Here is a 26,474-nt window from a genome sequence, read left to right as displayed (position 1 = left end):
GTCAGAGAAACCATAGTCAATTGAATTAGTGACATCCTTTCTCATGGGGAAAGTGTTAGGCAGTGGAGACTGAATCCAGAAACACCACACTGGATGCAGTGGTTTGCACCCGTAATCCCAGCACTTCAAGAGGCCAAGGCAGGAGGATTGCTTGAGGCCAGGAGTTCGAGACCAGCCTGGGCAACATTGCAAGACCCTCATCTCTTTGAAAAAAAATACAAAAATGCCAGGCATAGTGGCATGTGCCTGTAGTCCCAACTACTCAGGAGGCTGAAATGAAAGGATCACTTGAGCCCAGGAGGTGGAGGCTACAGTGAGCTGCGATTGTGTCACTGCACTCCAGTCAGGGTGACAGAGCAAGACCCTGTCCCAAAATAACAACAAAACAGAACAAAAAACACTCAAAAAGAAGGCAGTAAGTAGACAGTGTGTAGAAGCAGAAGTCATGAGTGAGCAGAAGGAATGAGATGGACTAGAAGATCAAATGTGGCTTGTCATGGTGGCTCATGCCTATAATCCCAGCTACCTGGGAGGCTGAGGTGGGAAGATCAATTGAGCCCTGGAGTTCAAAGCTGCAGTGAGCTATGACTGCACCACTGCACTCCACCTTGGTAACAGGGTGAGACTATGTCCCAAAGAAACAAAAACAAAACAAAACAAAAACAAAACAAAACAAAACAAAAAACCTCATGGATTATAAGATGTACTACCAATTTAACCAGGAGTGTGCACAAAAGAGGGACTTATTGGCAGATAACACTCCAGGCAAGGCAAAGATGCAGCCGGTTTCCAAACCTAAAGCAGCTGGCTTTAGGACCCAGAGACCCTAAAGCCCAGACGTTCGGGCTTCTCCTCCTCTCTGCTTCCCCCTCCATCCCTCCACACTGACTTCCCCTTCTCAGACGGCTTCCTCCAGAGGCTTGAGCCATGAACCGCAGCAATGCTCAGACTCCCATCTTCCCAATTCCACCACCAGGCTGGACAGAGACACCTTTCTCTAATTCCAATTCTGATTGGCTCAGCTTTCATCCCAGACCCATGACCAATCACTGTGGCCAGGGTTCTGGACATTATTTTATTTTAGAGACATGGTCTCACTCTGTTGCCCAGTCTGGACTGCACTAGTGCAGTCATAGCTCACTGCAGCCTTGAATTTCTGGGCTCAAATGATCTTCGCACTTCAGCCTCCTGAGTAGCTGGGACCACGGGCATGCACCACCACACTTGGCTAATTTATATATTTATATCTACATATATAGATATATTTGTAGAGACAAAAAAAGCCGGGTGTGGGGGGGTGCACGTGTAGTCCCAGCTACTCAGGAGGCTGAGGTGAGAGGATCACTTGTCTGGGAGGTGGAGGCTGCAGTGAGCTATGATTGCATCACTGCACTCCAGCCTGGGTGACAGAGCAAGACTTGTCTCAAAACAACAACAAGGGCCAGGCGCGGTGGCTCAAGCCTGTAATCCCAGCACTTTGGGAGGCCGAGGCGGGCGGATCACGAGGTCAGGAGATCGAGACCATCCTGGCTAACACGGTGAAACCTCGTCTCTACTAAAAATACAAAATTAGCCAGGCGTGGTAGCACACGCCTATATAGTACCAGCTACCAAAGAGGCTGAGGCAGGAGAATGGCTTGAACACGGGAGGCAGAGGTTGCAGTGAGCTGAGATTGCGTCACTGCACTCAAGCCTGGGCAACAGAGTGAAACTGTCTCAAAACAACAACAGGAACACCACCACCACTCAAAAATAAGGCAGTAAACAGATGCCTTCTCAGGTCCCACTGTGTTGTCCAGGCTGGTCTCAAACTCTTGGGCTCAAGCAAACTCCTCACCTCGGCCTCCCAAAGTGTTGGGATTACAGACATAAGCCACTGCGCCTGGCCAGAATATTACTTTAGAGAGCACCACTAGAAACCCATGGTTTGAGCAGAGAGAGGAGACGTTCCCCTCAAAAAGGGGGAGGTGTTGGGCAGAAAAACAACTGACATTCACCACACCCACCTTTAGGGAAAAAGACACTACCATATTAAAAGTACAAATCAGGCCAGGCCTGGTGGCTCATGCCTGTCATCCCAGCACTTTGGGAGGCTGAGGAGGGAGGACTGCTTGAGCCCAGGCGTTCAAGACCAGCCTGGGCAACATAGCGAGACCCCATCTCTACAAAAAATACAAGTTAGCTGGGTGTGGTGGTGCACGCCTATGGTCCCAGCTACTGGGAAGGGTGAGGTGGGAGGACTGCTTCATCCTGGGAGTTCAAGGCTGCAGTGAGCCATGATGGTGCCATTTCACTCCAGCCTGGGCGACAGAGTGAGACCCTGTCTCCCACAAAAATAGTAAAATACAAATCAACGGTAGGACATACTCCGTTTTCAAAAAAAAGTTACAGTACCGGATAGATGTGCATCATAGAAGCAAGGAAACATGGCAGCACAGTGCTGCTAAGGTGTCAGGTGAGAGTGGAAGTGTACTGGAAATGAAGCTGGAGAAAGAGGTGGTCAGATCCAAGAAGGCTGAGAACATGGGGCTGGGAGCCTTTCTGTCCTGCTGGGGCTGGGAATGCCCTGAAGGCCTCAATCTGCTAACTGGGAAGCTAGGGAGGGAAGGCAAGAGCCGAGATGGTGCCACTGCACTCCAGCCTGGGCGACAAGAGCGAGACTTTGTCTAAAAAAAAAACAAAAAAAAAGCTATCAGCCTGAATTGGAGGTGCTGAGGGATAGAGGCAGAGAAAACATCTCTTTCCCAGAGCAGGAAGTGCTGCCAGAATCAAAGAAACACACAGACTTGAAAGCTGAGTGGGAACGGAAGCCCATACATCATGAGGGGCTCATGAATCGGTTGCAGAAAAATGCCTGCACTGGGGATTAAGAGTGAGATTATGGGCCAGGCGTGGTGGCTCATGCCTGTAATCCCAGCACTTTGGGAGGCCGAGGCAGGCGGATCACTTGAGGTCAGGAGTTCAAGACCAGCCTGGCCAACATGGTGAAACTCCATCTCTACTAAAAATACAAAAATTAGCCAGGCGTGGTGGTGGGTGCCTGTAACCCCAGCTACTAGAGAGGCTGAGGCAGGAGAATCCCTTGAACTTGGGAGACAGAGGTTGCAGTGAGCTGAGATTGCACCACTGCACTCCAGCCTGGGCAGACAGACAGAGTGAGATTCTGTCTCAAAAATAAGAACAGAAAAAGACAATAATGATGGATTGGGACAGGAAAATATTCTGGAAAATACAGCCTGCCCATGCTCCCTGCCGAGTTATCGAGTTATATGTAGAAAAAGAAGCAGAGAGGCCAGGCACGGTGGCTCACGCCTGTAATCCCAGCACTTTGGGAGGCTGAGGCGGGCGGATCACGAGGTCAGGAGATCGAGACCAACCTGGCTAACATGGTGAAACCCGGTCTCTACTAAAAATACAAAAAATTAGCCAGGCGTGGTGGCGGGCACCTATAGTCCCAGCTACTCGGGAGGCTGAGGCAGGAGAATGGTGTGAACCCGGGAGGCGGAGCTTACAGTGAGCCGAGATTGCGCCACTGCACTCCGGCCTGGGGGACAGAGCGAGACTCTGTCTCAAAAAAAACAAACAAAAAAAACAAAGCAGCAGAGATGGGGTGTGGAAAAGTACAGCAGGAATGGGGAGGAAAGGGGAATTTTAGAAGACAAAGTTTTATTTTATTATTTTTGAGACAGGGTCTTGCTGTGTTGCCCAGTCTGGAATGCAGTGGTGTAATCGGCCTCCTGGACTCAAGTGATCTTCCCACCTCGGCCTCCCAAGTAGCTGGTACTACAGATGTGCACCACCACACTGAGTTAATTTTTCAATTTTTTTGTAGAGACAGGGGTCTTACTATGTTGCCCAGGCTGGTCCTGAACTCCTGGACTCAAGCAATGCTCCTGTTTTGGCCACCCAAAGTGCTAGGATTACAGGAGTAAGCCGCCATGCCCTGCCCAAAATTTTAGATGTAAACTTGCCAGGACTGCTAATTGCATGTGGATATGTCATTGTAGCTGTAAGCTCCAGTGAAATCTCTGGCAAGAAAGTACCCTGACAGATACGGAGATCAAGGACAGACCAGCAGTTACATTCAGGCGGCAGAAGGAGAAAATGAAGGTGAACTAAAGAGATAGAAAATAAATGAGGGGGCCGGGCGCAGTGGCTCATTCCTGTAATCCCAGCACTTTGGGTGACCAAGGCGGGCAGATCATGAGGTCAGGAGTTCAAGACCAGCCTGGCCAATACGGTAAAATTCCGTCTATACTAAAGATACCAAAAAAAAAAAAAAAAAAAAAATTAGCCGGGCGTGGTGGCACGCACCTGTAATCCCAGCTACTCCGGAGGCTGAGGCAGGAGAATCGCTTGAACCTGGGAGGCAGAGATTGCAGTGAGCCGAGATCATGCCACTGCACTCCAGCCTGGGCGACAGGGAGAGACTCCATCTCAAAAGAAAAAAAAAGAAGAAAGAAAAGAAACCAGGGAAGTCAAAGAGAACCTCCAGGTTCAGGGCAGAGAATGTGATCAGGACTGCAGAGGGGAGAGATGGGTCCTGGGCGAAGGCTGCCAGGCTTCACAGTGACGAGGGAGAAGACACCCCAGAGGCGTGGGGAAAAGGTTTCACTGCAGTAGGGGACGTTGTGACTATGTGCAGGGCTCTGTCCACTCCTCAGGATGGGGAAAGGAAGATGGGATGGGAGAGGAATAGAAGAGGGGATGGGAGGGGAAGGGAAGATGGGATGGGAGGGGAAGGGAAGAGGGGGTGGGAGGGGAAGGGAAGAGGGGGTGGGAGGGGAAGGGAAGAGGGGGTGGGAGGGGAAGGGAAGAGGGGGTGGGAGGGGAAGGGAAGAGGGGGTGGGAGGGGAAGGGAAGAGGGGGTGGGAGGGGAAGGGAAGAGGGGGTGGGAGGGAAGGGAAGAGGGGGTGGGAGGGGAAGGGAAGAGGGGTGGGAGGGGAAGGGAAGAGGGGGTGGGAGGGGAAGGGAAGAGGGGTGGGAGGGGAAGGGAAGAGGGGGTGGGAGGGGAAGGGAAGAGGGGGTGGGAGGGGAAGGAAAAAAGGGAGATGCTTCCATCTTTGGATTATAGCCAATTATTTCTAGGGTTTATTGTCTGTTTGCTAAATAGAACAGAAGGTCTGTGACAGCCTGGGCAACATAAGATCCTGTTTCAAAAAAAAAAAAAAAAATCAGTGTGTTGGCACAAGTCTGCAGTCCCAGCTACTCGGAAGGCTGAACTAGGAAGATCGATTGAACCCAGGAGTTCAAGCTATGATTGTGCCATTGCACCCCTCCCTGGGTGACAGAGCAAGACCCTGTCCCTAAAAAATTTTAAAAATAAAGCTCCAAAAATAAAGATAAAAACAAACGGAAACACAACAACAACTAAAATAAAAACAGAAAAAATAACTAAAAAAAAACAAAACAAAACAAAAAAAACACTCCATGAGGGCAGGGACAATGAACTCAGGCTGTTGTATTCTGTTGCATGCCCAGGGTCTGGAACAGTACCTGGTATATCAAGGAATTAAATCAATATTTGGTCAGGCTTGGCGGCTCACATGTGTAATCCCAGCACTTTGGGAGGCCAAGGCGGGAGGATGGCCTGAGTCCAGGAGTTCAAGAGCAGCCTGGGCAACACAGTGCCACCCCATTTCTATAAAAAATACAAAAATTAGCCAGGCCTGGTGGCATTCCCCCTTGTAGTCTCAACTACTCTGGAGGCTGAGCGGGTAGGATTGCTCGAGCCCATGATTTTTTTTTTTTTTTTTTTTTTTTTTTTTTTTTTTTTAAGACCAAGTCTCACTCTGTTGCCCAGGCTAGAGTACAGTGGCATGATCTCAGCTCACTGCAACCTCTGCCTCCCAGGTTCAAGCGATTCTCATGTCTCAGCCTCCCACGTAGCTGGGACTCAGGCATGAGTCACCACACCTGGCTAATTTTTGTATTTTTAGTAGAGATGGGGTTTCACCATGTTGGCCAGTCTGATCTCGAACTCATGACCTCAGGTGATCCGCCCATCTCAGCCTCACAAAATGCTGGGACTGCAGGCGTGAACCACCACGCCCAGCCAAGCCCAGGAGTTTAAGGCTGCAGTGAGCTATGATTGTGCCACTGCACTCCAGCCTGGATGAGAGAGAGACCCTGTCTCAAAAAATAAAAGAAAAGAAATCAATATTTGTCTAATGAAGTTGTTGAGCATTCTTGGGGGATGGCAAGACACCTGAGGGAATGTGTGAGAGTGAGAGGTGTGGAAGACTACCACAGTGGGCGCAGAGAAAACAGTCCTGCCTGTGTTGCCCCCTGGATTGAGGGTGAAACCTCCCACTCTTCCCCACCCCACACCTGCCCCAGATCCCGATGCTGCCCATGTACCTTCTTCACTAGAAGAGCCGTGATCACATGGCTTTCATCATACTCCCATTTGGAACGGACATCTGGAAAGAAAAAGTATTTAAGAACTGAATTTGCAAAGGAACATATGACCAAACTACTTAGAGGACTTATGTTGTCATCAACGTCTATTTGTTTTGGCAGTTAAGGGATAGTCATTGTCAGTTTAAAACTTGAGATGTGGGGCTGGGTACGGTGGCGTGCACCTGTAATCCCAGCACTTTGGAAGGCCAAGGCAGGTGGATCACTTGAGGCCAGGAGTTCAAGACTAGCCTGGCCAACACGGCGAAATCCCATCTCTACTAAAAATACAAAAATTAGCCAGGCGTGGTGGCAGCGCCTGTAGTCCCAGCTACTCACGAGGCTGAAAAAGGAGAATCACTTAAATCTGGAGGCAGAGGTTGCAGCAAGCCAAGATCACGCCATTGCACTCCAGCCTGGGCAACAGAACAAGATTCTGTCTCATAAATAAATAAATAAAAATGGGAAGGGGAAGGAAGAAATCAAATTTGAAGTGAGCTCACACTAAATCCCCATCCAGGCTGGAATGCAGTGGCATGATCTCAGCTCACTGCAATCTCCATCTCCTGGGTTCAAGCGATTTTCCTGCCTCAGCCTCCCTAGTAGCTGGGACCACAGGTACATGCCACCATGCCCAGCTAATTTTTGTATTTTTAGTAGAGATGAGGTTTCACCATGTTGGCCAGGTTGGTCTCGAACTCCTGACCTCAGTGGATCCGCCCACCTCGGCCTCCCAAAACACTGGGATTACAGGCACAAGCCACCACACCTGGCCTCTTAACAGCTTTCTAAAGCAGCCATCCCCAACCTTTTTGGCACCAGGGACTGGTTTCATGGAAGACAATTTTTCCACGGAACAGGGCAGTGGGGGCGGGGATGGTTTGGGGATGACTCAAGTGCATTACATTTTTTGTGCATTTTATTTCTATTATTTTTACACTGTAATATATAATGAAATAATTCTACCATCATGTAGAATCAGTGGGAACCCTGAGCTTGTTTTCCTGCAACTAGACGGTCCCTTCTGGGGCTGACGGGAGACAGTGACAGATCATCAGGCGTTAGATTCTCATAAGGAGCATGTAGCTTAGATCCTTCGAATGCACAGTTCACAGTAGAGTTCGCGCTCCTATGAGAATCTAATGCTGCTGCTGATCTGACAGCAGGTGGAGCTCAGGCGGTAATGCAAGCGATGGGGAGTGGCTGTAAATACAGATGAAGCTTCGTTGGCTTGCCTGCTGCTCACCTCCTGCTGTGCCACCTGGTTCCTAACAGGCCACAGACTGGTACTGGGGGTTGGGGGTTGCGGACTTTTTTTTTTTTTCTTTTTTGAGACAGGGTCTCACTCTGTCACCCAGGCTGGAGTGCAGTGGCGCAAATCTCGGCTCACTCCAACCTCCACCTCCCAGGTTCAAGCAATTCTCATGCCTCCGCCTCCTGAGTAGCTGGGATTACAGGTGTGCACCACTGCAGCTAATTTTTTTGTATTTTTAGTAGAGATGGGGTTTTGCCCTGTTGGCCCGGCTGGTCTTGAACTCCTGGCTTCAAGTGATACGCCCACCTTAGCCTTCCAAAGTGCTGGGATTACAGGCGTGTGCCACCACACCGGGCCCAGGGACCCCTGTTCTAAAGTCATTCATCCCCTCCCTCCCAAAAGTTTGTTAACTCATCAAAAATAATGTTTGAAGGACACTGTGTTCGACCTCCTCTGCTTTTTTGCAAGTACTTACCCAATAAACAGAGATAGTTGGGTTCTGTTAATCTGGAGAGTTTTGTGGCCTGATTCAGGATGTTGTAAAGCTCTGTCGGTTCACACAAAAGCAAACCAGGCATCCTGCTGGGAAGAATCAATGACACACAAGGGTAACACACCTCTATTTTAGATGAATGACCACAAAATAATATAATGAATTAAACTCTTTTTTAACATACCTAGAAACAAAGATGACAGTAATCATGTAAGTGATCAGGAATGCTTCAAAACTGTATAGTGAAATATAGTGCACAGAGGAGAACAAAATCTTAAATACAACATAGCTAGCCAGGCATGGTGGCTCATGCCTATAATCCCAAGACGTTGGGAGGCTGAGGTGGGTGGATCACTTGAGGCCAGGAGTTCAAGACCAGCCTGGCCAACATGGCAAGACCCCATCTCTACTAAAAAAAAAAAAAAAAAAAAAAAAAAAATTGACCAGACATGGTGGCTCACACCTGTAATCCCAGCACTTTAGGAGGCCGAGGCAGGTGGATCACCTGAGGTCAGGAGTTCAAGAGAAGCCTGGCCAACATGGTGAAACCCCGTCTCTACTAAAAATACAAAAATTAGTCAGGCATGGTAGTGCACATCTATAGTCCCAGCTACTCAGGGGGCTGAGGTAGGAGAGTTGCTTGAACCCAGGAGGCGGAGGCTGCAGTGAGCCAAAATCATGCCATTGCACTCCAGCCTGGGTGACAGAGCGAGACTCCGTCTAAAAAAATAATAATAATAATTAGCCGGGCTTGGTGGCGCACACCTGTAATCCCAGCTACTCGGGAGGCTGAGACAAAAGAACCACTTGAACCTGGGAGGCAGAGGTTGCAGTGAGCCGGGATCATGCCACTGCACTCCAGCCTCGGGGACAGAGTGAGACTCTGTCTCCAAAAAAAAAAAAAAAAAAGTAATATATTGAACTTCAAACAAAGATAAGAGTAATCAAGGAAGTGATCAGGAGAGCTTCAAAAATGTATAGTTGGCTGGGCACAGTAGCTCATGCCTGTAATCCCAACACTTTGGGAGGCCGAAGTAGGTGGATCACGTGAGGTCAGGTCAGCCTGGCCAACATGGAGAAACCCCATCTCTACTAAAAATACAAAAATTACCTGGGAATGGTGGCAGGTGCCTGTAATCTCAGCTACTTGGGAGGCTGAGGCAGGAGGATCACTTGAACCTGGGAGGTGGAGGTTGAAGTGAGCCAAGATTGCACCACTGCACTCCAGCCTGTGCTACGGAATAAGGCTCCATCTCAAAAAAAAAAAAAAAAAAAAAAGTGTAGTGAAATGTGTGCAGAGAATAAAATCTTGAATACAACATTATCTGAGCCATATACATAACACATGGGCTGTAAAACAGTTGCCAGTCCATTTGCTTATTTAGCAAATAATTACTGAGCACCTACTATGTCCCAGGCACTGGAAATAACTGTGGTAAACAAAACCTGCCTTCATGAAGGTTATAGTCTAGCATGGAATGCAGACACTTGCAGAAATAATTGCAAGATGCAAGAGCACTATAAAAGATCTTGGGGCCATGCATAGTGACTCATGCCTACAATCTCAGCACTTGGGGAGGCCTAGGCAGGAGGATCACTTGATCCCAGGAATTCAAGACCAGCCTGGACCACATAGCAAGACCCTGTAATACAAATTAGCTGGGCATGGTGGTATACACCTATAGTCCCAGCTATTCAGGAGGCCAAGGCAGGGGGGATTGCTTGAGGCCGGGGGTTCAAGACCAGCCTGGACAACATAGTGAGACGCCATCTCTTAAAAAAAAAATTTTTTTTTAACTAGCCAGGTGTGGTGGCACATGCCTGTGGCCCCAGCAACTCAGGAGGCTGAGGTGGGAGAATCACTTGAGCCTGGGAGGTGGGGCTGCAGTAAGCCGTGATCACACCACCACAATCCCGCCTGGGCAACAGAGTGAGACCCTGTCTTGAAAAAAAAGAGGAGGAGGATCAGCTGGGCGTTGTGGCTCACATCTGTAATCCCAGCACTTTTCGAGGCTGAGGCAGGCAGATCACCTTTGGTCAGGAGTTCAAGACCAACCTGGCCAACATGGCAAAACTCTGTCTCTACTAAAAATACAAAAACTAGCTGGGTGTGGTGGTGCATGCCTGTAGTCCCAGCTACTCGGGAGGCTGAGGCAGGAGAATTTCTTGAACCCGGGAGGCAGAGGTTGCAGTGAGCCCAGACTGTACTACTGCACTCCAGCCTGGGTGACAGAGCAACTTTGTCTCAAAAAAAAAAGTAGGATCCATTGTGACAGGAGTATCTAACAGGAGGTTCTCACCTAGCTGGGGGAATGGGACAAGGGTTGTCTGAGGATGTGACTGCTAAACTGAGACAGGAGGTTGGGCAAGAGGAGGAGGGAGAGAGGACAAAACAAAGGATAAGAACATTCTGCCGGGAGCAGGGGCAAGTGCAGTACCTAAAAGAGTTCAAAGGAGCCTGGTGTGGCTCCACTAAAAGCTTGATAAGACACTGCAGAGGCCAACACAGATGGCCTCTATGTTAAGGATCCCGACAGTCATTGTTGGGTGGAGAATCACTGATGTGTACAGAGCTAGGCTCAGGCTCCAGTTGGCAGAGCTGCCCTTGGGACACTGGCTCCTGGGCCCAACTGTTTCTGGAAGGGTCAGGCCTGTGCAGCAGCTTCCTGCAGGAAGGCTTTTGTTTTTGAGACAGGGTCTTTTTCTGTCATCCAGGCTTGAGTACAGTGGTGTGATCATGGCTGACTGCAGCCGCAAACTCCCAGGCTCAAGCAATCCTCTGGCCTCAGCCTCCCGAGTAGCTGGGACTACAAGTGTATGTCATCATGCCTGGCTAAGTTTTGAATTTTGTGGAGATGGGGTCTCACGCTATGTTGCCCAGTCTGGTCTCAAACTCCTGTCCACAAGTGATCCTCCCGCCTCGGCCTCCCAAAGTGCTAACATGACAGGTGTGAGCCACAGCACCTGGCCAGCTATCTTTTAGCAAGAGGGCTAGAAGGAGAGCAGAGTGGAGCCTCTGGAGGCCAGTGGGGGATGGCGAAGGGGAGAAGTTGAGTCCAGGGGTAATCTTGCTCTAAACGGTTAGGCTCCACTTCAGAGTTACCAGATGATGCTCCTGGGAAATGCCAGCACCTCAACTTAAACCTCAGATCCTTCTCACCTCCTCAAAGACTTCAGTTCTCTGCACCCCCTCCACAGCATCATCAGTTTCAGCCTCCACATGGGTCCTTCCTGTTGACATGCAAACATCCTCTTATACCTATCTCTGTTCTTCTTTCCAGCAGAAGCGTGGAAAGAGAAACACCACCTCTCAAAAGCGTGGTGTTTCATTTACCGCCTCCACTTCCTCACCTCCAATTACGCTGACCCTGGAGTCAAACTCTTTTAGGTCTGAATCCTGGTTCTGCCATTTACTATCAGCTGCCTGGCCCTAAGGAGTGGTTAGCCTCTCTGTGCCTCAGTCCTCACCTCTGTAAAATGGGGGTGAGAATAATATTGCCACTTCTATATAATGAGGGTGACAGTGCCTGCCTGGTGTGTGTGGATTCATGAAGTCGCATTTGCAGGGAGGAAATACTGAGTATTGGCCATTGGCATAACCTACTCTTTGGAGCTGCCATTTTTAGAGACAAGGTCTTGCTCTGTTGCCCATGTTGGAGTGCAGTGGCACTATCATAGCTTGCTGCAGCCTCAACCTCCTGGGCTCAAGCGATCCTCCTACCTCACACTCCTGAGTAATTGGAACTACAGGCACATGCCACCATGGCTGGCTAATATTTTTTAAGAGATGGGGTCTCACTATGTTGCCCAGGCTGGTTCCCCTGGAGCTTCCAACCCTACCAAACCACAAAGACTGCTCTGTATCAAAATCATCAACAATGTCCATCTTGCCTAAGCCACTGGTCACTTCTCTCTGTGCTCAAACGCCTCAGCCTCTTAGGAGCATGTAACACGGTTGAGCACTGTTTCTTCCCCAGACACTCTCCTCTCCCAGGAAACCGCACTCTCCAAGCTTCCCTTCTTCCTTGCAGACCGTTCCTCTCCAGCTCTGCATGGAAGAATGCCCCTGGGCTTACTTTCCTTTTTTTCTGCTTTATCTACACACTCACTCTAGGGTAGGGGGTTTCTCAACCTTGACACCACTGACATCCGGGGCCAGATAACTTTATGTGTGGGGAGCTGGCCTGTGCACTGCTATGTTGAGTGGCATCCCTGGCCTCCACCTAGTGGATGCCGGAAGCAAACTGTACCTCTTCCCATCACCAGTAACAGAAAATATCTCCAGACATCGCCAAGGGTCCCCTGGAAGAAGGGGGCAAGATCACCCCTAGCTGAGGACCAACACTCTAAGACCTAGAGTCACAGTGATTCATCCAGTTCCCTGAATACCACACACATACCAATGATTCCCAAATTTTATCCCACCTTGACCTGTCTATTGAGCTGTAGACTCTACCAGGGTGCCCAGTAGACATCGTAAATACAGCATGGCCGACGTACAACTTCAATGCTCTCATGCCCACACCTCCAGTACCTGCTCCTCATTTAGCCTTCTCAATCAACAGCACCATGATCCACCCAGTTGTTTGGGCCCGATGACCTCATTCCCCTTTCCCTCACATCCAGTCTCTGAGCTCTGCCTCCTTCATGTATTCCAAGTCCATCCACTTCTCTCCATCTCCAGGGGTACCATCTTGGTCCAAGACGCTACTATCTCTCTCCTGATGAGGCAGTACTGCCCAACTGGATTTCTTGCTTCCTCCTTCCCCCCTCCAGTTTCATCTTCACATAGTAGTCCGGGAAATCTTTAAAATCTAAGTAGGGCCTTGTATTCACCTCACTATCACCCGAAGTTATTGTACTTATTTGCTTGTTTATTGTCTCCTGGTTTCTCAGGAAAGGTCTTGCCTGTCTTTTCCACTGCTAGGTCCTCACCCAATACCCCAGATTTATGTGCTGCAAAGTAATAGTCAATGAACACATGTGGAACGAATACATTATTATCAGTTACCATTATGGCCTTTCCCAACACCGCCATCTTGACCTGCCGTCATACTTTTTCCACGTGTGGATTCCTCTTAAGGACCTCCTCACTCCCACCCCCCAAGTCAGGTTCCACATCCTCTGCCTCTGAAAGCCAGGTCACTTTGGCAGTGGTAAGCATAGAGGAGAGAGGTGGGCTTTGTGTCTAGTCCTACAACCTCATTAAGCAAAACTAAAAGCTGGCTCCTAACCCATCTGGTCTATGGCTCATAGCCCATCCTCAGCTCCTATCTACTTTCCCCCATTACTAACTCTATTTCCTTACTCACTAGCCAAAGAATCATCTCTGGTCCTATAGATAAAAACCCAGCCCCAAGGATCTCCTTCTGCAGATCCTTCTCCTTCTCAAAGGACTCTACCTGGTCGAGCAGGAACTGCTCCTACCCACTGGTAAAGTGCTCGAAGGATGAGAGCAGTCCCGGAACCTAACAGCATGATTCCAAGAGAAGATGCATCGCTGTGAACTGAAATTAGGGCACCTCTAGCCTTAGGTAAGTTGAGGACTGAGCACGAGTAACCATCCCATTTGGTGCTATTCTGAACCCTGAAGAGTTTATTTATTTACTTATTTTCTTGAGACAGTCTTGCTCTGTCCCTCAGGCTGCAGTGCAGTGGGATGATCTCAGTTCACTGTAACTTCCACCTCCCGGGTTCAAGCGATTCTCTCACCTCAGCCTCCTGAGTAGCTGGGATTACAGGCGCCCACTACCACGTCCAGCTAATTTTTGTATTTTTAGTAGTAACGGGGTTTCACCATGTTGGCCAGGCTGGCCTCGAACTCTTGACCTCAGGTGATCTGCCTGCCTTGGCCTCCCAAAGTGCTGGGATTACAGGCGTGAGCCACCGCGCCTGGTTCCTGAAGAGTTTAGCTGTCCTTAGCTCCACCATTTGAGCCCTCAAGGATATTCTGATGTATCGTGCATTTACATAAAAATATTAAATATAGATGAGTTTGTGCCAAAAGTATTTTCCTTTGTGAATCCATTAAGCCACTTTAATTCCTTGATTTTCTGTATGTCACAATTAGCCAGTTTCAATTTTTTTCACTTTCAATTTTGATTAAATTTATTTATCCCAAGATCAAGTCTTTTCCATGTGAATTTTTTTTTTTTTTTTGAGCCACTTCGCCAGGCTACCAAGTCTCATTTTCCTGGTGACCTGTTCAAAACAGTCAAAATGGCAAATTTAAGACATCCTCCTTTATAGAGAACTCAATACAGTATAGTTTTTTTTGTTTTTTTTTTTTTTTTTTGAGACTGAGTCACTCTGTTGCCCAGGCTGGAGTGCAGTGGCATGATCTCTGCTCACTGCAACCTCCGCCTCCCGGGTTCATGCCATTCTCCTGCCTCAGCCTCCCAAGTAGCTGGGACTACATGTGCCCGCCACCACGCCCGGCTAATTTTTTGTATTTTTAGTAGAGACGGGGTTTCACCGTGTTAGCCAGGATGGTCTCAATCACCTGACCTCGTGATCCGCCCGCCTCGGCCTCCCAAAGTGCTGGGATTACAGGTGTGAGCCACCGTGCCCAGCCAACTCTTCTTAAGAGACCCTTGGTGCGGTGTAGTAGCTCACACCTGTAATCCCTGCATTTTGGGTGTCCAAGGCAGAAGGAACTCCCGACCTCAGGTGATCTGCCCGCCTCGGCCTCCCAAAGTGCTGGGATTACAGGCATAAGCCACCATGCCCAGCCCAAAGACACTTACTGTCAAGACAGCAGGGTGCTAGCACAGGCCTTGTCCCTGCACACAGTACACCCACCAGGGGGAAGGTCTATCACCTTCCATATGACGACTTAGTCTGGCCTTCAAACCAGGGGTTCATGGGTGGCTCTCTCCCTGTCAGCCCAGCGTGGTCCAGAAGCAGTTGGGCTGGGAAGCTCCCCTCTAGTGACAGCACGTGTCTATATTTGGGGAAAACAGCCAACTGAGAAGGGATGTTTCATTAGAGGTTGCCAGAGCCTGTGACTAAGCAGGGACCCAGCCAGATCCAGCTCATCTCCCTGCCTCCGTGTCTGCCCAACACCCAGAGGACTTCCATCCTGACTGACAGTGGAGGTGTCAGAGGCTGGGCCTGACCACAGGCTTCTTGTAGGAGTTCCAGGACACTGCAGGCTTGACCCAGCGCTCAACTGCCAAGCCATCCTAACCCCCCAGACAGTCCAGGTGGACACAATTGATGGGCATTTGCTTCTGGTGGAGAAGAGACAACACTTGATGATCCTGGAGAAGCCAGACCATGAGCTTCACTTTGGGACCCTGGCTCAGGCTGACCAGCACAGGTAAGGGTCAGGGTCCACAGCCAATCCCCACCGCTGTTCTGGTTCGCCGTGGGAAGCTCAGGCTGTGCCAGCATGACCAAGCTTAAACATAGTGACAGGCATCAATGCCCTCACCTGTAAGCTGAGATAATACACACTGGCAAAGCTATAGGATCATTCAAGAGCTAAATTATATAAATTGCCTAGCAGTGGGCCTGACATATGGCGGGAGCTTAGGAAATTCCTTTACTCCTACCCTCTCAGTTTCTTTCCCTGAAACAGGGGCTCACTCTGTTGCCCAGGCTGGCGTACAGTGGCACAATCATGGCTCACTGCAGCCTCAAGCTCCTGGGCTCAAGCAATCCTCCCACCTCAGCCTCCTGAGTAGCTGAGGCTACAGGTGCGTGCCACCACACCTAGTTAAGTTTTTATTTTTTTGTAGAGACTGGGTCTCGCTTCCAGAAGAGAACAATGGGGAAGAACAGAGAGGTCTGAAGGAATGTGGGGGTGTTTGGTTCTGTGGGATGACATGAGCCTCTCCTCTGTCGTCCCAGAAAAACCTCCCTACTTGTTATGTGACTTCAAGGCTGTCAGGACCCGCTTTATGTTTGGGAATTGAATGACATTTTTTTTTTTTTTTTCTGAGACGGAGTCTCGCTCTGTCGCCTAGGCTGGAGTGCAGTGGCGCGATCTCGGCTCACTGCAAGCTCCACCTCCTGGGTTCCCGCCATTCTCCTGCCTCAGCCTGTCTCCTGGGACTACAGGAACCCGCCACCATGCCCGGCTTTTTTTTTTTTTTTTTTAGTAGAGATGGGGTTTCACCGTGTTAGCCAGGATGGTCTCATCTCCTGACCTCATGATCCAACCGCCTTGGCCTCCCAAAGTGCTGGGATTATAGGCGTGAGCCACCGTTGAATGACATTCTTGAAAATGGACTCAAGGCGAGCTAACTGACTCTTGTGATATTTGGGTTACGTTTTGTTTTGCTGTTTTCTCTTAGAGAGAGTGTCTCACTCTGTTGCCCAGGCTGGAGTGCAGTAGCGCGATCGTCACTCACTGCAGCCTCAAACTCCTGGGCTCAAGTGAGCCTCCCACCTCAGCCTCCCAAAGTGGTGGGATTACAGGTGTGAGCCACTGTGCCCAGCCAAGGGTCAGGATCTTAAGGGATTTGGTACAGTATTTCCTCAATCCCAGCTTGACACATTCTGTGGCCTGAACCTTGACAAAGCTAGATAATACAGTCCCAGGCCACAACACCCCCAGAGCTGTGGAGGCTGCAGAAGTGGGCCTGAAATCTGTCTCTTAGCTCAGAGGGACACCAGGTCCCACTGGCACAGAAGAAAGAAAGAGGGAGGAGGAGGAGGAGGAGGCCAGGGCCATCATAACCTCCTAACTTTGCCTTCATCATTCATCACTAGTATCTACTATCACCTTTTTTTCTTTTTGTGACAGTGTCTCTGTTGCCGAGGCTGGGGTGCAGTGGCGTGATCTCACCTCACTGCAACCTTCACCTCCCAGGTTCAAGCAATTCTTCTGCCCCAGCCTCCTCAATAGCAGGGACTACAGGCGTGCACCACCATGACAGGCTAATTTTTGTATTTTTATAGAGACGGGGTTTCACCATGTTGGCCAGCTTGGTCTCAAACTCCCGACCTCAGGTGATCCACCTGCCTCAGCTTCCCAAAGTGCTGGGATAACAGGCGTTAGCCACAGCGCCTGGCCTCCATCGCTAGTACCTCTATATTTTAGGGACAGCAGGTATGGATTACAGGCCTAGATCCAGCCATCCACATCCCTGCTCCTTGCCTTAGATCCTGCTATCAATTCCATGTCCCCAAACCTAAGCCCACTAGACCCCTGAGAGGTGCCCTAGTGGTCCTGTGAGGGTAACAGGTCTACTCATACGGCAACTAGGCTGTCGGGAGGGGGTGGTGGGGTCTGGGAACTACAGCAGTCTCCAAAGACAGTGACCACCACCTCTGGCTCACCTCCTCCGACTCTGTCTCCGGGGCCTGCTTTTCCTCTGCTCCCTGATTGGGCTCAGGCCCCACCTTCCACTTCTCTGGCATGAGTTCATGGCCCTGACCAGGCTGTGACCTGGCTTTGCTCTCCCTTCTCAGGCTTCAGGCTGGTCTGCCTGACAGAAAGCTATACTGCAGACTCAGATCTGCCACAATCAGCGACTCTCAGCTCTTGGAAGCCCCTTGGTGGCTCTGCTGTGGCCAGTCCAACACCTCCTGGTTGTTCTGCTGGGATCTATCCTGGAAAGCCAAATCCTTTGACTTCCAGCAGGTAGGAGGCCCAAGTATAAGTTAAAGCTATTTATCTAACGCTGGGCACGGTGGCTCACGCCTGCAATCCCAGCACTTTGGGGGACCGAGGCAAGAGGTTTGCGAAGTCAGGAGTTCAAGACCAGCCTGACCAACACGGTAAAACCTGGTCTGTACTAAAAATACAAAATTAGCCAGGCGTGGTGGCACACACCTGTAATCCCAGCTACTCCAGAGGCTGAGGCAGGAGAATCGCTTGAACCTGGGAGACGGAGGTTGCAGTGAGCTGAAATCGTGCCATTGCACTTCAGCCTGGGCAACACAGCAAGACTCCACTTCAAAAAAAGAAAAAAAAAAGAAAATGAAAAGAAAAACAAAGCTATTTATCTAAATATGGTTCTGTTTCAAAAATACATGTCCCCAACTTCCAATATCCTAGAGCAGCTACAGAAAAATGAATAAAACTCCCAGGCAAGGCAGGATGATAACCACCTTTCTAACCCTTTGTTTTAGCTCCAGGGATCCAAAAGGAGAGGTTTAAAATACTTCACTTGGCTAGGCGTGGTGGCTCACACTTGTAATCCCAGCACTTTGGGAGGCTGAGCTGGGAGAATCACTTGAGGCCAGGAATTCAAGACCAGCCTGAGTAATATAGTGAGAACCCCCCACCCATCTCCAAAAAAAAATTAAAATAGTAAAATACTTCACTTGATCTATGACTTTAGGGTTGAAGAGAAGGTACGTTAGTATATAATGTGTGCACCTAATACCAAAATCTGATAGCACATGATTGTGATCTAAGCCCACTGTAAGGTACATGTGGGTGTGCAGGGGTGGGGTGAGGAGGGTGTGTTATCGTTTGAATATGGTTTGTTCCCACCAAAACTCATGCTGAGGCTTGGTCCCCAAAGTGGTAGTATTGGGAGGTGGTGCCTTTAAGAGGTGATTTGGCTATTAAGATGGATGAATGTCTTCTCCAGGGAATGGACTAGTTCTTCAGAGCAGGTTGTTATAAAGCGAGGTTGCCTCTTGCATTTTCCCTTTTCCACGCCTAATTCCCCGTCTCCACCACTATGTTATGATGCAGATGCAGCCCTCACCAGAAGCTGACCAGATGCAGCTACCCAATCTGGAACTTCCCAGCCTCTACAACGGTAAGCTAAATAAACGTCTTTGCTATATAAATTACCCAGTCTCAAGCATTCTGTGATAGCAACAGAAAAGAGACTAAGACAGGCTGTCAATGTATTTGTATATTTTCCTATCTGATGACAAATAGACAAAGCAACTTTACGGATCACAGAAATCAGGAAATAGCTGTCTTGGCAGATGAATGGAAAGGAGCATGAGAGAACTTTCTGGAATAATGGCAATGTTTTATAGTTTGTTTTGGGTGGTTGTTACAAGGGTGGAATTTGTCAAAACCAAACTGAACACTTAAGACCTATATACTTTACTGTATGAAAACTGTAGATCAATAAAAAATAAGAATTCCCTTGTCGAGACTGATGTGTTTAAGTGTTCCAGGATGTGAATCTGCAGGTGCATGTGTGTGCACGTACGCATGTGTGTGAGTCTGTGTATATGTCTGTGACCTTGGTATGGGGTCTGGGCTGTAGAAAACTATGTGGACTTGGGCACACAGCAAGTACACATTACAGAACTTCAGCTTGGCCCTCACAGCCACGCTAATCCCGCTCTTTTTTCCACATTTGACCAGCATTTTCCCAGTGATCACAACTGTTATCCAAACGAAATCCTCTTTGGGAGCAACTTCTCTAATTTTCTATTCTTGCCTAGGAAAGTTAAGGCCACTGGCTGTGAGTCGCCCTCCTCCACCAACTGCTCCCTGGGTGCCCTTATGGTTTTTTTTGAGACGGAGTCTCATTCTGTCACCCAGGCTGGAGTGCAGTGGGGTGATCTCAGCTCACTGCAACCCTGCCTCCAGGGTTCAAGCGATTTTCCTGCCTCAGCCTTCCGAGTAGCTGGGACTACAGGCACGTGCCACCACTCCTGGCTAATTTTTTGTATTTTTAGTAGAGACAGGGTTTCACCATGTTGGCCAGGCTGGTCTCGAACTCCTGACCTCAGGTGATCCATCTGCCTCAGCTTCCCAAAGTGCTGGGGTTACAGGCATGAGCCACCGCACCCGGCCCTTATGTGCTTTTCTCCACAGTCCAAGGGATAAGCGCCCTCTGATCTCATCCAATTTCACCTAATCTCTCTTGTTCTCCTTTCAGAATCTCAAAGCTCTCCCTATTAGCATCTTTCTGATTCCAAACATTCACAAGTCTCTGCTTTCTTGGAACAATTCATGAAACCAGAAGCCACCCCCTAGGGTAGCTTGGCCTGTGCCCTCTGAAGCTTGTGCAGGCACAGAGGCTGGTAATAGGCCTTGGGCTGGAAATCTGAGGCTGGCGTGAGGCTGGCGAGCTGTTGGCAAAGCAAGAAGAGGCAGCTGCATTTGAAATGGCCTGCACCCCCAGAATTTGTTGGAGCAAAGGATACCTAAGTGTTTCCTGTAGATCAGATATGGACCAGGCAGGGGAGAAGGCCAACTAGTAGCTATTTTACTCATTTATTTTTATTTTATTAGTATTACTTTTCTAAGATGGAGTCTCCCTCTGTTGCTCAATCTGGAGTGCAGTGGCACAATCTCAGCTCACTGCAACCTCCGCCTCCCGGGTTCAAGCGATTCTGTCTCAGCCTCTCGAGTAGCTGGGATTACAGGCGCCCGCCACCGTGCCAACGAATTTTTTGTATTTGTAGAGATGGGGTTTCACCATGTTGGGCAGGCTGGTCTCAAACTCCTGACCTCAGCTGATCCACCCACCTCGGCCTCCCAAAGTGCTGGGATTACAGGCGTGAGTCACCGCGCCCAGCCGAGAAGCCATTTTAAAGGAACTTTGCCCAAGAGGGCCACCTAGAGGGAAAATGGACCAATGGCATGTGGTGGAGGATTCCAGAAGCCAGGGGCTGAGGGAGGAATTGAAGCAGCAAGACTGAGATGGCCACCTGATCATGGGAACTGGAGGTAAGAAAGACCCCCAGAAGCGCTGCATGGGAGAGTCAGTTACAAATTCCCATCAAGCTGAGACAGTAACAAGGCCAGATGTCGAAGGGGCTTTTTTGCCCCATCTCTACTCTCTTATAACCCCCTCCACCAACACAGGATGCCTCAGAAGCCATAGCTGGCCTGGGCTGGCGTGGGACAGAAGAGGAAACAAAGAAACAGAAGTCAACTACTGTCCTCCTCAAATGTGGGAGCCCAAAGAAAGCTTGAGAGGGGAAAAGAAGCAGCTTTACCTTTGAATTAAATTCCTAGTTTTGATTATTAACGTGAACTGGACAGTAAGTCTGTCCTGGTAACCAGACGCAATCCAAGGGCAAGCAAAGATTTAAAGACAGAAAGCTGTTGCATGATTGGATTCTACTTCTTGACTGTGGAAACCCTGCTTGTTCAATTTAAGTTTCACTTGCAAAACACCAAGTAAAATCAATGCTACCACACAGTGCTTGATACAGCAGCCAATAATACTGTCGTTAATTACCTTGGTATTTCCTTAGAGGCAGATAGGAGCTGAGTGTGAGGCTTTTTATGTTTTTTTTCCTTTGACATAGGGTCTCATTCTGTCACCCAGACTGGGGTGCAGTGGTACAAACACAGCTCACTGCAGCCTCAAACTCCCAGGCTCAATTCTCCTGCCTCAGCTTCCTGAGTAACTGGGACCACCGGCACATACCACCATGTCTGGCTAATTTTTATTATTTGTAGACTGGGTCTCCCTGTGTTGCCCAGGCTGGTCTTGAACTCCTGGGCTCAAGCGATCCTCCCACCTTGGCCTTCCAGAGTGGTGGAATTACAGGTATGAGCCACTGCACTGGGCCAAATGTGAGGCTTTTCTGGCAGTCAAGTTGTTTGGGATGGCCCAAGTAGAAGGCTTGGGAGGTAGCGAGTTCCTCTTCTGTGGAGATGAAGACTTGGGAGGGATGTGGAGGAAACTGAATTCCAGATGTGGGAGCGAGCCTGACAATCTGCGATTCCAGTTTATTGCTCATGGTCTCAACTCTCCCCCTCTACAGAGGTGACTTCCGCCCTGGCCTGAGTTTCAATCCCACAGTTCCTTTTTTTTTCCCCCCCTTAAATGAGACTTATCTTGCCCTGTCACCCATGTCAGAATGCAGTGGTACAATCATGGCTCACTACAGCCTTGACCTTCCCTGATCGCTTGAGCTCAAGCGATCGTTCCATGTCAGCCTCTTGGGTACTTGGGACTACAAGCACACACCATCATGCCTAGAGAATTCTCATACTTTTTGTAGAGACAGGGTTTTGCCATGTTACCCAGGCTGGTCCTGAATTCCTGAGCTCAAGTGATCGTCTGCCTTGGCTGCTTAAAGTGCTGGGATTACAGGAATGAACCTGGCCCAGACCACTGATAGTTCTATATGGACAACTCGGCATAACTCCCAATTAAGCCCATCTAAAATGGAACTCTTTATTTTTCCTCCTCTCCTTTGGTATAACCTCCTTTATTTTCCTCCTCTCCTTTGGTATAACCCAACTTCCCTCTTTATGTATTTTCCACACCTCTTTCTTTCACTCCTCAAACCCAGATGAGCACAGACTCTTACCCATTCTTCCCAGGAGACTTCTTCCACACTGGCCCTACCCACTCCATTTCTATGGCCACCACCATAATTCAGACCTTTGTCATCCATAAAATAGATTCCTAAACAATCTCCCTGCCCTCCATTTTTTTTCCTGGGAATTCTTAGCATGCAAGGTCAGTCTAATCTTTCTCAAACACAGTTCTGGCGGTGCCACAGAAGCCTGATTGGCCGGGTGCAGTGGCTCATGCCTATAATCCCAGCACTTTGAGAGGCTGACTCGGGCAGATTACTTGAGGTTAGGAGTTTGAGACCAGCCTGGCCAACATGACAAATCCCTGTCTCTGCTAAAAATACAAAAATTAGCCAGGTGTGGTGGTACATGCCTGTAATCCCAGCTACTCGGGAGGCTGAGGCAGGAGAACTGCGTGAAGCCGCAGGTGGAGGTTGCAGTGAGCCGAGATCACGCCACTGCACTCCAGCCTGGGCAACAGAGTGAGGCTCCATCTCAAATAAATAAGCTTTGATAAACACTTGCTTCCCAAGAAATGAAATACAAACTTCTTAGCTAACATTCACGGGACCAGCACAATCTAGTTTTTCCCAACCTGCTGTTTCCAGCTGTACCTAAAACCACTCAACTCTCCACAAATTCACTGAGGCCCTTTCAGCCCAGTCGCATGTTGGACAAAAAAAAAAAAAAACAGATGAAAGACTTAGTACCTGGCAAGACTTAGTACCTGGCTCTGAGGTGCTCTCAGTTCTAATGACAAGACAGAGGAGTAAATAATTACCAGAGGATGCAGTCGGTGATAAGATAAAGGACACTGCTTGCCCTAATGTCCCCACTCTAAAATAAATGATCTATTCACTGTCCCCTGAATACTGGCCTATGTTTTTTCCCTCTAGGATTTTATTTGGCCTTTTTTCTCCCCCTTTCCTGTCTAAACATTTCCCATTGTTAAATGCCCAGGCCCTAGTGCCCCTCCTTTGAGAATTCTGATTCCAAGGCAAGGGATCTTTCCCTCCTCTGGAGTTGAATGTTCCATTGAGAAACACCTACTCTTCCAGCATGTCTCAGCTTATCTGCTTTGTGTGTGTGTGTGTGTGTGTGTGTGTGTGTGTGTGTGTGTGTGTGTGTGTGTGGCGCTTTTGAGACAGAGACAGAGTTTAGCTCTTATCACCCAGGATGGAGTACAATGGCACAATCTTGGCTCACAGCAACCTCCACCTCCTGGGTTCAAGGGATTCTCCTGCCTCAGCCTCCCGAGTAGCTGGGACTACAGGCACACACCACCACACCCGGCATGGGGTTTTGCCACATTGGCCAGTCTGGTCTCAAACTCCTGACCTCAGGTGATCTGCCCACCTCGACCTCCCAAAGTGCTGGGATTACAGGCGTAAGCCACCACACCTGGCTTTTTTTTTTTTTTTTTTTTGAGACAGAGTCTTTCTCTGTCGCCCAAGCTGGACTACAGTGGGGTTATCTCGGCTCACTGCAACCTTCCTCCACCTCTCGGGTTCAAGCGATTCTCCTGCCTCAGCCTCCGGAGTAGTTGGGGCTACAGGTGTACACCACCACGCTGGGCTAATTTTTGTATTTTTAGTAGAGATGGGGTTTCACCACGTTAGCCAGGCTGGTCATGAACTCCTGGCCTCAAGTAATCCGCCCACCTCAGCCTCCCAAAGTGCTGGGATTACAGGCATGAGCCACCTTGCCTGGGGGTGTTTTTGTTTTTTAATTTTAAAAATATATATCAGGCTGGGCGCGGTGGCTCACACCTGTAATCTCAGCACTTTGGGAGGCCGAGGCGGGTGGATCACGAGGTCAGGAGTTCGAGACCAGCCTGACCAACATGGTGAAACCCCGTCTCTACTAAAAATACAAAAAATTAGCCAGGTGTGGTGGTGCGCTAATCCCAGCTACTCAGGAGAATGAGGCAGGAGAACCACTTGAACCTGGGAGGCAGAGGTTGCAGTGAGCCAAGATTGCACCACTGCACTCCAGCCTGGAGGACAGAGTGAGACTGTCTCAAAAATAAATAAATAAAAATTTAAAAAAATCAATCAATCAATCTATCTATCTATAGAGAGAGATGGGGGTCTCACTATGTTGCCCAGGTTAGTCTCACACTTCTGGCCTCAAGCGATCCTTCCGCCTTGGCCTCCCAAAGTGCTGGGATTACAGGCATGACCCACCATATCTGGCCACATCTCAGCTTTGGAAGGTCCTCTCTCACACAGCACCTACCCCCATCCCAATCCTGGGTTAAATGTACCTCCTCTGCATCCCCACAGCACTTCACACTTCTATTGTTGTTCATTTGTGCTGCTTGCAATTTGTCTCTCCCACTAGACTCTGAGCTCCCTGAAGGCAAAGAATGTGTAGAGCCTGTTCACGATTGAATACTCAGCTCCCAAATTGGGGTGGCATGTCTTTTTCGAAAAATTTTCTTTTAAAAATGAAATATAGAGATTGGGTCTTGCTATGTTGGGATTATAGGCGTGAGCCACTGACCCCAGCCAGGCTGGCATATCTTAGCAGTTCAATAAAGAAGTGGAAGAGGGGAAGGAGAGTACAGCAGTCGCCATGAACTCTCTTGTATTGATACCTTTTTTTTTTTTTTTTTTCCCAAGACAGAGTTTTGCTCTTTTTGCCCAGGCTGGAGTGCATTGGCGTGATCTTGGCCTCTGCCTCCCGAGTAGCTGGGATTACAGGTGTGCGCCACCACGCCCAGCTAATTTTTTTGTATTTTTAGTACAGACTGGGTTTCTCCATGTTGGTCAGGCTGGTCTCGAACTCCCGACCTCAGGTGATCCACCCACCTCAGCCTCCCAAAGTGCTCTGATTACAGGCTTGAGCCACCGCGCCCGGCCGTATTGATACCTTCTTTAGCCCTTCTGCTGTTATTGCCACTCCTGTTTTCCCAACCACTGTCCCCATGCTGCCCTAGTCATTGGTTCCCCCTGGATTTACACATTCCTCTATCAGGGTGGCAACCTGTGGCACATCTATGGGCTCCACTCGACTGTGAAACTTTTTCAGGGCAAGGACTGTGTCTGAGAAATCTCTGTATGCCCAGAAAATAGAGGGGGAAAAAATAAAGCTCCTAATTTACAGCTTTAGGTCAGGCGCGGTGGCTCACGCCTGTCATCTCAACACTTTGGGAGGCACAGGCGGGCGGATCACCTGAGGTAAGGAGTTTGAGACCAGCCTGGCCAACATGGTGAAACCCCGTCTCTACTAAAAATATAAAAATTAGCCGGGCGTGGTGGCGCACGCCTGTAGTCCCGGCTATTTAGGAGGCTGAGGCAGGGCAATCGCTTGAGCCCGGGAGGACGAGGTTGCAGTGAGCGGAGATCGCGCCACCGCACTCCAGCCTGGGCTACAGAGTGAGACGCCGTCTCAAATAAATAAATACATAAATTTAAGTGACAAACTCATCGTGAGCAAGGAATTCTACTCGACTTTCTGTCTGCGTAAACTCTGCAAATCCACTTGGCCTCAGCCACAGGGTCTTTATTTGTAAAGCACAAACAGTGGGACCGTCAGAGCACTGCCGGGCAGGCGAGAAAAGGTAGGAACTGTATGACCACGGAAGTTGTCCCTACAACCTATTTGCTCATCCGGAACAAATAATAGTGGTCCTCTAAAGCTCGTAGGGCTGGAGGTCGCCATTACCAACAGTGGCGTCACTAAACCTGAACCCAAGGGTCTCTGCAACTTGGGAAACGACGGCCTGGATCTGAGGAGATGGCCCCTTCCACCCACCCCGCCCAAGGACTCTCAGCCTCCCTGACCCTGCCTTTCCGGAGCTCAGAGTCCCCTCTGGCCTCCAAGGGCGGAAGGGATGGGTTTGGCTGAAGTCGGGGGCTCGGGTCTGGGACGCACTCCACCTCCCCAGCTGCGCGACTACGGCCAGGCTCCCTGTCGGAGCCTCTGCCTGGGGCCCCACCTGGAAAAATGGCTCCTCTAAGGCGCTTCCAGCCTAAAGCCCGTCCTCTTCTACCTCTTGGGTGCAGACTGTCCCTCCCACTCCGACTGCAGGTCCCCCACCGGTCACACAAACGGCCACGCTAGAACACAGCCAAGCACCGGTATAGTCAGGCACCTCCCGGAGCCTTCCTTTCCGACTCCCGGAAGTG

The 26,474-nt window shown here is 49.4% G+C and overlaps 1 protein-coding gene across 8 annotated transcripts in view; it reads right to left on the bottom strand.

Moving 5' to 3' along the window:
• The window catches only part of STYXL1 (serine/threonine/tyrosine interacting like 1), a 57,002-nt gene extending 30,529 nt beyond the window's left edge, over positions 1 to 26,473 (bottom strand). For 2 of the 8 annotated variants that reach the window (XM_030797529.1, XM_012496370.2), the window contains exons 1-3: positions 26,285 to 26,470; positions 8,130 to 8,236; positions 6,361 to 6,422 (exon numbers count right to left, since the gene is read on the bottom strand). In XM_030797529.1, coding sequence (XP_030653389.1) covers positions 6,361 to 6,422; positions 8,130 to 8,232 — 165 coding nt within the window. In that variant the 5' untranslated portion in view covers positions 8,233 to 8,236; positions 26,285 to 26,470. Of the gene's footprint in view, positions 1 to 6,360; positions 6,423 to 8,129; positions 8,237 to 26,284 lie in introns of those variants that run through there. The other 6 variants (XM_004090909.3, XM_012496372.2, XM_030797531.1 and 3 more) reach the window with 5 other exon arrangements.
• Position 26,474: the final 1 nt, after the last annotated feature.

This window comes from Nomascus leucogenys, chromosome 17 (genome assembly GCF_006542625.1).
Source record: "Nomascus leucogenys isolate Asia chromosome 17, Asia_NLE_v1, whole genome shotgun sequence".
Classification (NCBI taxonomy): domain Eukaryota; kingdom Metazoa; phylum Chordata; class Mammalia; order Primates; family Hylobatidae; genus Nomascus; species Nomascus leucogenys.
This window is presented reverse-complemented; position numbering and strand designations above follow the sequence as displayed.